The sequence below is a fragment of the Argopecten irradians genome, chromosome 14 (genome assembly GCF_041381155.1).
Source record: "Argopecten irradians isolate NY chromosome 14, Ai_NY, whole genome shotgun sequence".
NCBI classification, from domain to species: domain Eukaryota; kingdom Metazoa; phylum Mollusca; class Bivalvia; order Pectinida; family Pectinidae; genus Argopecten; species Argopecten irradians.
The window spans coordinates 31,429,583-31,440,061 of record NC_091147.1 but is presented as its reverse complement, the minus strand read 5'-3'; the positions used below and the strand labels follow the sequence as shown (position 1 = coordinate 31,440,061).

At 35.5% G+C, this 10,479-nt stretch overlaps 1 protein-coding gene across 1 annotated transcript; it reads left to right on the top strand.

Moving 5' to 3' along the window:
- Window positions 1-2,293: 2,293 nt before the first annotated feature.
- LOC138307509 (uncharacterized) lies at window positions 2,294-6,971 on the top strand. The gene is made up of 4 exons (XM_069248296.1): window positions 2,294-2,502; window positions 3,001-3,061; window positions 5,062-5,130; window positions 5,750-6,971. Exons 1-4 carry the CDS (start codon window positions 2,440-2,442, stop codon window positions 6,136-6,138), a joined length of 582 nt encoding a protein of 193 aa, XP_069104397.1. The 5' UTR covers window positions 2,294-2,439; the 3' UTR covers window positions 6,139-6,971.
- The last annotated feature ends 3,508 nt before the right edge of the window (window positions 6,972-10,479 follow it).

Below are 10,479 nucleotides of genomic sequence, written 5' to 3'. Positions count from 1 at the left end.
AACTAGTATTCGTGTTCAGTTTTCCTAAAGGTATATGATAGTGAGGATTGAAATGACTTCCTATATTTGCATTATATAATTTACAAGCGCCGTTTTCACGAAAAGTGATATAAAAACAGGTTCTAAAACCTAACTAATTAGTTAATTACAACTCTTCATCATTGTGTTTGTCACGTGTTTTGCTCCTTTTGTATGCTAAAGCTGTAAAATTTCACTCTGACAACGTGCATGACTATGTACGGGTGCGAATCGGAAAGTCATCAAGTATTTGACGTAACAGACGATTAGAATCTAATCTTCCATCATTAAGACACTACTCAAACTCGATCACTTTATTCCACCATTGCGATACCACTCAAACTGTCAATACATTCATTCCATCATTACGTAAATACTCAAAATGTCCATCCATTTATTCCATCATTACGATACTACTCAAAATGTCCATCAATTTATTCCATCATTACGATACTACTCAAAATGTCCATCCCGTTATTCCATCATGAAGATACTTCGCCAATTGTCCATTCATCACATTAGCAGGTTTTGGGTAATATTACATGTATGTATCTAAATCCTGTCTGGTGATACCGATCAGTGGAAACAGTTAATATACATGTACGTAGTAAACTGACTGATATCAACGTGCCGGTCATTGCAGTAAAATATTAAGTCTACAGTCGCCATCTTCCTGACAAGATCATAAAGGACTCGATGTGTATGTCTTTGTAAAGTTGAATCCAGTCATACCAGCGCTCCCACTACATACTATAAACACTAGTTAACACAATTTTTGCCAAAATTTACAAACAAGATAACACTCTATAAGTCAACAGTGATATCTAAGGTTAGGACGGATGCATGGACACTTAATATCAACTAAGTTATGATCCAGTACACCTAAGAAGTGATATGTAGACGTACAAAAAATCACTAGTTCAAACGGGGTCTTACTTTTACCTTAAAGTTATGTTTGCCAACTGGGCTACAATTTTGATATGTTATTTTTTCTTCAATAATCTGTCGCAAACCATAAGATTTGATGAATAAACTGTGAACATTATTGGAATGGATAGACAAACGTGAATGATGTCTTATTAACAAATTTTATTCACTGTTCACTTTTATTTTATTTATGGTTCTAGGTTTAGATGAAAATCAACCTTTTTAATCACTTTACAGTTACTAATTACGAGTGGTGTTCCAAAATTATTGTTACTTTGGTGATTTCTCTTTGATAGAAGTAATTCTGATCATTTTACTTTGCCCTGTCCCTCGAATTACTCCCCCTCTGCATTTATGCATCGTTTCAACCGATCGATCCACTTTTGGAAACAGTTTTCGTACTCTTGATATACTCATAATATACTGGTAAATGGCAGAGCCAGGGGCATTTCTTGATTTATATTTTGTTCCAGACAGGTGAAATTTTAGTTTGGGGAACAAGAAAAAGTCACAGGGGGCCAAGTCTGGTGAATATGCAGGGTGGGGGGAGGACAGTGACCTTTTCTGCCTTCAAAAACTCCTTGTGTGCTGGCGCATTATCATGTAAGAGCCTGAGGTACTTCACTTTACTGTCTGTAAAGCGGGGGCCAAGTCTGGTGAAATGAAATTTTAGACCGCAACCTGGTTTCATGGTTTGACCGTTTATACTGATTAATGAATAAGGAATGATTTTTAGCTCATATTCGTACATGTAAAATTAAAACCTATGCATTGTGAGTACACATTTGTATTGTAATTCTCAAACTGTTAATAACTTTGGTTGCCGAATCACACATTATCTACTTGATTCGTGAGTATGAAAATTGCAACCAAAACAAATAATAATAAAAAAAAGCGTCCATTGCTCAGTCAAGCATGTTAATTTATATGAAAAATACCGATAAGGTAATAGATGTTTTTGTCTTTCCGTTATACATATAGAATAAAGTCATTATTACAGATGTTGTAGAATACTTAATTATACCCATACGCTATATACATGGGGTTAGGAACGTATTCCTACCCGTGTAGATAATATATATTTATATTTCCAGTGTCATTAGATAGACATTCATTAGGTACATGTAATGTTATGTGAACAATGCCTCATCTCTCTATTGGGACCGTATTGTGGTTGTCTCCAGATATGCATGGCTGGTTTTATTGCTCTCTTGTTCAAACTTGACTGGACCCGTAAGAATTTGATGATATTGCAATCTATAACGAAATACCAAGGTGTGTGAATGGAAATTTGGTTACGACATCCATATTTTTACCGAATTACGCCTACACTTCGTCTATATATATAAACCACATATCCAGGTGACAAAATCATTTCATATGGGCATTACACTTGGTTAATATCGTCTGTGTCCTACATCTTTATCAGAATAATACAGTGCATGTAATTGTTTTAATACAACATATCAGATTTCCTGACGTTCAGACTTAAGTATGTATGTTGACAGGCATTTAACAGTGTTAATTCTGTCACTGGCTACCTGCATATGTGTAAAGGTAAATCGCAATTACAACACTTACACAGTTAAAGGTTATACGGTAAGGAAATGTCGCTAAATTTTTCAATGATTTGCTTTGGGTTTTCCCAGTGCACCAGTGTGTTAAATGACTACCTTACAATATAGATTGTAATGTGATATATTGTCGCGAGTGTCCATTAACCATAGTGGTTGGTAGGAATCATGTAACGTTTATAGTTAGGCTATAAGGCATGTTAGTAGCAGGCAAAATGAATAAACCCCTTATCGTGGGAAATAGATGCAAATGACGACAATTTATAAAATGTCTGCAAAAAACTTGGGAATGCAAACTCAAACAAACCATTTGCAGTTCAAGAACAATTAAATTATTTACTACAAGTATATTCAATGTTGTTGTACGCAAACCTATAGACTACCGTATTAACATCTTGTTTAGACAAAAAACAAAGTAAATCAACATCCAACATTACATTTAACCATACTTATAATTCAAATGTTTATGTATTTGTTGTAGATATCGGCTAGTCCAATCACAAATCGTCACGAAACGGTACCTAATAACGATTTTCAAAAAGGTAAGTGGGCTATTCACCTTTGAACTCTTATGGAACTAAATATAAATATTATGTATACTTATGGGTTGACGTCAAGTAACGATGACGTGACGTCAAAATTCGAGGAAGTCGTGGCAAAGAGGCGATCTCTGATAGATTTCTCCGAAATGTAGGTTGTTGTAGATAAGTGATAAAAGTTTATAGGAAAAAAAAAGAAAAGGCTCACAAAAATAAAATTTTCGTTTCAGGAAATCTCGTTTAGCAATGATATAGCAGATTCTCATTAAGGTGAAATTTAAATATAGTGACATTAATACTTATAATTACGTTCATTTTTTATTCACACTACTAGATGAAATAAAAATACGTTTATTCGTACGATTCCGTTGATTTCCCAAGGGGTTATTTTTCCAAATCAATACGCAAAGTCGATATCTCTATTGTAACGCCATTCTCGGATTTATTTTCATAGTGGTATGAAAAAATAATAGGCCAACCAAAAGGTCAGATTTGGTATGAAAACAAAGAAAAATTAATTATTTAGGCATTGATGTCACTATTTTTTTTAAACTTCATCGGAGTATGAATGAAATTTTGTTTGCAAACTGTCTGAATCCGCGTAGCGAATTCTCGCAAAAGTTTGCAAATAAAATTTATTTTTTAATTAATAGTCAATGGAAAATACGTTTAAATGCATGTTATGTGTTTTTTTTGTGATAATCCGGTTCGCGGATTCACACAGTTTGCAATCAAAATTTCTTTCATACCCCGATGAAGATTTAGTATGAAAATAATTAAACAATAATTATTATGAAATGAGCACTCATCTAATGATAGGATGATTTACTAGTTTTGCCTTCCACATCAATGATTCAAATGATTCTTTAATTATCAGGTTCTCGTTTTTACGTGGAAAAGAAATATTCACGATAACATTTTAAAATAACCTAGGAAAGGAATATGGAACAAACATTCCAAATCTTATCTATCCAAAAATGCAGATACTGATTACATGCCGAACAGAGAATGTTAATTATTTGTCCAAGAGTTTCTAAAAAGCATCCTTTGATTGCCGTCGAATCATTTCACTAATATTTCATTAAAAGTTCACTGGGTATATTTGGTACTAGATAAAACGTTGTCTCCCTAAAGGTGTCAGTTTGTTTCTGAATAAAGACAAATTCATTGTCATTTACCAGGAATGGCGATTTTAAAATGACGGACAAAAATGTTTCAAGGTACAATGTACGTCAAAGTCGATTACCAATCTTTGACCTTTTGATAGTAAAATGTGTTGTCTTCATCCGGTTCACTCCTCCACATAACCTTTGTTCGGCGTAAAATATACAAAACTTGAGCATAACTTTTTATGTAATGGATTCACTGCATGAAGTAAACACTACTAGACATATAGAATTAAAGGCAGCGATGTTCACATTTTTTAAAACAAAGCTTCATAGACATAGGTCACAAGGCCCACTACGGTCCTCAGACATTTGGTTTTGTTAGTTTAACGTTCTTTTGTATCGCCAGAAAATTTATTTCGATGGCCTAAGGTGACAATACCAAACAAATGCAGGATTCCCTGAGTAATATATGTTAACATGGAAGATTAATTTGTCTGTTTGCCGTCTCACCATTCCAGTTATGAAAACTATTACAATAAAACCCCTATAACTCGAACATCAAGGGGGCATATCATTAGTTCGAGGAATACAGGGTATTCGACTCATTCGTAGTGATAACGGTAAGCCAATAACTTTTGCGCCTCTATAATTATCAATCTCATCCTATAAAGTCTACTCTAAAAGCAGCATATAATCATTTAAGATTTGATATTCCTCTCTGACACAATATGATGTTGGGTTTACTAAACCATTTGTTTTCGATGTACTACGTATTTTAATAAACAAATTGAACACATATGCAATCTCTCTGAACAAAGCCATTGATGTATAATTATTATTTCGATTGTAAAACATTTTCCTCCATTTCTTATGAAAATTGCTTTATTTTTACAGACCATTCCAACCTTCCACGAAGTGAGACTCCGGCCATTTTCCTTGAGCTTGACCTTGTTGAAAGTACAGGTAGGTTTCATAGTTTCTAAAACATTTAAGACTGAAACATGATTAATAAATAAAGTGCATTTACTCTAATTTGTTCGTAACAAATGTTGCACATGTATACATATTGGAAAGGTACATCTATGTTTTTCTAAACAAAATCGTAATGTTGTTGTTTCGAATTTCTACTTGTTTAAACCTGTATTTTAAGGGGTAGTTTTATTTAGCGCATTTCGTGTCTAATATGCTGAATTTTAATAGATAAAACATATTTTCTATACACCCTATACGTCGTGTATATAACCATTATATAACGATGGAGCGGAATCGTAATTGCGCTAACGTGTTAAAATCGCCACAGCGCCTAAAGTTGATTTGGACAAAAATAAATCCATGTGTCTACGTTTTAAATCACAAACTAATTAGAATAAGGTTGTAGATGGCATGTGACCTATCTTTCAACTCGTTGACCTGCATTTAAGTAATAAAAAGGTTGTCTGATTTTAATCACCGCACCTTTATATATGTATATCAAGATCACTTTAAGGCGTGTGCTAAATGTATTATTTGACCGACACAAACACTTGTACGGTCTTGTCTATCACCCCTAAGAGTACTACAATCCGCATCTTATGTGTTACAGAAGGTCATCTGGGATGGAGAAACGCAAGCCGCGACCACTACATCCGCGGAAATATCGAACTCACCGACAATGGCCGAATCCGAATCCACCAGGCTGGTTACTACTCCATTTTCTCAGCCATCTTGTTTGACTCGTACTCGGCACGTCACCGCCCTCACAGGCCACTAGTGGCCTACCATGGTATCAAGCTGTACAGATTCGGCAGTCAAAAGACCCTCATTTTCAACAAAACCACTCTGGGACGAGCCATGGTGATTCCCAGCCAAACAGGTCCGCTTTATTACTACCTAGACGTCGGCGAGGAAATCAAAATCGTTGTCAACAACGTCAACCTCATCTATGACTCAGAATCAAACTTTGTCAATGTCGTCTTCATGTTTGAAAACTGACGGCCTCATTGAAACCCTATCTTTAGAGAGATACTGGATGTATGTGTCTACCAAAGTATATAACAAGAGTTCATATAATCCAGATTAAATATCATTAATGTTGAATTCATGTTTGAAAAATCAACTGCAGAACCTCAGAAATCCGACTTAGTAGTTAGGTGGGTAAAAGTTGACATTGTAAGACTCCCATCATTTAAGTTGCTTTCGTGCTTGAAACTGAATAAATTATGTAAACCAAATATTCGCAATGGAAAAGTTCAAGGGATATTTGACACCAGGTTAACAATATTGGAACAATATATAGATCCACTTGATATTAGTGACGATGGACATCTCAAAAGGCAGTTAGGAAAACAAGACTATTTGTTAAAAAGTATTTCATATATATGCAGATGTCATGAAACATGACAATAATTGACAAACTGCACGTCTTGTCGTCGCAATAACGTTTCGTTAAACTAGTCATTTGTTTTCTTTCTTTGTTATCGCCATTCTATCTAATTAAGTCATTTGAGTGTTTGTACATGTATTAGATTGTAATATATTGATAAGTATGTGTGAGTTTTAAGATAAATTGATACGTATATGTGAGTTTAAATATACATTGATACGTATATGTGAGTTTTAGTATATATTGATACGTATATGTGAGTTTTAGTATATATGGATACGTATATGTGAGTTTTAGTATATATTGATAAGTATATGTGAGTTTTAAGATATACTGATAAGTATTAATGTGAAATTTAAGATATATTGATAAGTTAAAGTGAGTTTTAAGATATACTGATAAGTATTAATGTGAGATTTAAGATATATTGATAAGTATTAATGTGAGATTAAATATATATTGATAAGTATAAATGTGAGTTAAATATATATTGATAAGTATAAATGTGAGTTAAATATATATTGATAAGTATAAATGTGAGTTAAATATATATTGTCCATCAGGACATAGAATATAACACAACATCACGCCTTGACCCCATCAGGACATTGAATATAACACAACATCAGGCCTTGACTTCCCACCATCAGGACATAGAATATAACACAACTATTAGGCCTTTCCTTCCCACCTCAGGACATTGAATATAACACAATATTAGGCCTTTCCTTCCTATCTCGAGGACATAGAATATAACACATCATAATGCCTTACCTTCCCATCCCTAAGACATACTATATAACACAAAATTAAGCCTTACCCTCCCATCCCTAGGACAGAGAATATAGCGCAACATTAGGCCTTACCTTCCCATCCCGAGGACATAGAATACAGCACAACATTAGGCCTTACCCTCCCATCCCTAGGACATAGAATATAGCACAACATTAGGCCTTACCTTCCTATTCCGAGGACATAGAATATAACACAACACTTGACCTTACCTTCCCATCCCCAGGACATAGAAAATAAAACAACATTAGGCCTTACATTCCCATCTCTAGGACATATAATATAACACAACATTAGGTCTTACCTTTTAATCCCGAGGACAAAGAATAAAGCACAACATAAGGCCTTACTTTTCCATACTAGGATATAGAATATAACACAACATTAGACCTTACCTTCGTATTCCAAGGATATAGAATATAACACAACATAAGGCCTTACTTTCCCATCCCGAGGGCATATAATAGAACACAACATAAGGCCTTACGTCCCCACCCCCAGTACATAGAATATTTCACAACATTAGGTCTTACCTTCCCATCCTCAGGGCATAGAATAATAAAATCTGTTACCTGTAAGTGAACGAGATTGGGTTATCTCAGTCGAGGGCTAAGATTTTGTAACATAATCCCAACCGAGGCGTTAGCAGAGGTTGGGATGTTACAAAATCTTAGCCCGAGACTGAGATAACCCGATCTCGATCACTTAAAGGTAATAGATTTTTTTTCTCGCGCCTCTAAGATATAACAAAACCCATCTATATACGCGTTCCGAATGTAAAACTATCCCGTCATGGGCCTCCTGGTTCAAAGCCGATGAACCATTACATTTGCGCTTCGATTTGGCAATCATTCCGCATAAAACTATAGTTCGATTATATCAAAGACAAACGATGATCAATCGGTACACACTGTTTCATAATTAAAAACAACAACCAAACAATGCATGGTAAATCACTGAATGCACATATTTCTAATAATATTGACTATCTGACGCTTGTGACGTCACCGGTTCAAAAGTTTGACGTCACAAGCGCGGACTGTTACATGAATGGCGTAAAATTCCGCCAAAATTCGCGTAAAGGTACCAGACAGATCGGACGAGATAGAAAAATCTAGCACCGGGTATCATGTGAGATTTCCCTGACCGAGGTGCGAGAATATAACACAACTGTAGGCCGTACATTCCCATCCCCATGACATACAATATAACACAACTGTAGGCCTTACCTTTCCATCCCCATGATATAGAATATAACACAACATTAGGCCTTACCTTCCTATCCAAAGGACATAGGATATAACAAATCATAGGCCTTACCTTTCTATCACAAGGATATAGAATATAACACAACATAAGGCCTTACCTTCCCATCCATAGGACATAGAATATAACACAACAAAAGGCTTTACCTTCCCATCCGGAGGACATTGAATATAACACAACTTAGGCCTTACCTTCCCATCCCAAGGACTTTGAATATAACATATCATAAGGCATTACCTTTCCATCCCAAGGACATGGAATATACCACAACATAAAGCCTTACCTTCCCATCCCGAGGACATTGAATATAAATCAACATTAGGCCTTACCTTCCCATCCCTAGGACATAGGATATAAAACAACATTAGGCCTTACATTCCCATCCCCTTGATATACAATATAACACAACATTAGGCCTTACCCAACCATCCCTATGACATAGAATATAATACAACATTAGGCCTTCCCTTCCTATCCCGAGGACATAGAATATATCACAAGATTACGCCTTACTTTCCAATCCCAAGGACATGAATATCACATAACATAAGGTCTTACTTTCCCACCCCAGGACATAGAATATAACAAATCATGAGGTCTTACCTTCCCATCCCGAGGACATACAATATAACCCCACATTAGGCCTTACTTTCCCACCCCAGGACATAGAATATAACAAATCATGAGGTCTTACCTTCCCATCCCGAGGACATACAATATAACACAACATTAGGCTTTACCTTCCCATCATCAGGACATAAAATATATCACAATATTAGGCCTTACCTTGCTATCCTGAGGACATTTTTATAGAACACAACTTAGGCCTTACATTCCCATCCCAAGGACATTGAATATAACATATCATAAGGCATTACCTTTCCATCCCAAGGACATGGAATATACCACAACAAAGGCTTTATCTCCTATCCCAAGAATATTGAATATAACACAATATTAGGCTTTACCTTCCCATCCCCATGGCATACAATATAACACAACTGTAGGCCGTACCTTCCTATCTCCAGGACATAGAATATAACACAACATTAGGCCTTACCTTTCCATCCCATGATATAGAATATAACACAACATTAGGCCTTACCTTTCCATCCCATGATATAGAATATAACACAACATTAGGCCTTACCTTTCCATCCCATGATATAGAATATAAAACAACATAAGGCCTTACCTTCCTATCCAAAGGACATAGAATATAGCAAATTATAGGCCTTACCTTTCTAGCACAAGGATATAGAATATAAAAAATAGGCCTTATCTTCCTATCACAAGGATATAGAATATAACACAACAGTAGGCCTTACCTTCCCATCCCGAGGACATTGAATATAACACAACATTAGGCCTTACCTTCCCATCCCGAGGACATTGAATATAACACAACAGTAGGCCTTACCTTCCCATCCCGAGGACATTAAATATAACACAACATAAGGCCTTACCTTCCCATCCCGAGGACATTAAATATAACACAACATAAGGCCTTACCTTCCCATCCCGAGGACATTAAATATAACACAACATAAGGCCTTACCTTCCTATCCAAAGGACATAGAATTTAACAAATCATAGGCCTTACATTCCTATCACAAGGATATAGAATATAACACAACATTAGGCCTTACATTCCCATCCCGAGGACATTGAATACAACACAACATAAGGCCTTATCTTCCCATCCATAGGACATAGAATATAACACAACAAAAGGCTTTACCTTCCCATCCCTAGGACATTGAATATAACATAATATTAGGCCTAAAATTCCCGTCCTAAGACATAGAATATAACACAACATAAGGCCTAATCCTTCCGTCCCTAGGACATAGAATAAAACACATTATAAGGCATTACCTTTCCATTCCAAG

Excerpts from the sequence above, each read along its gene's own strand:
- LOC138307509 (XM_069248296.1), top strand. The coding sequence starts at position 2,440 with ATGTATGTTGACAGGCATTTAACAGTGTTAATTCTGTCACTGGCTACC. Across the intron at positions 3,062-5,061 it reads TAATAACGATTTTCAAAAAG|ACCATTCCAACCTTCCACGA; the intron begins GTAAGTGGGCTA and ends TTATTTTTACAG. Across the intron at positions 5,131-5,749 it reads TGACCTTGTTGAAAGTACAG|AAGGTCATCTGGGATGGAGA; the intron begins GTAGGTTTCATA and ends TATGTGTTACAG.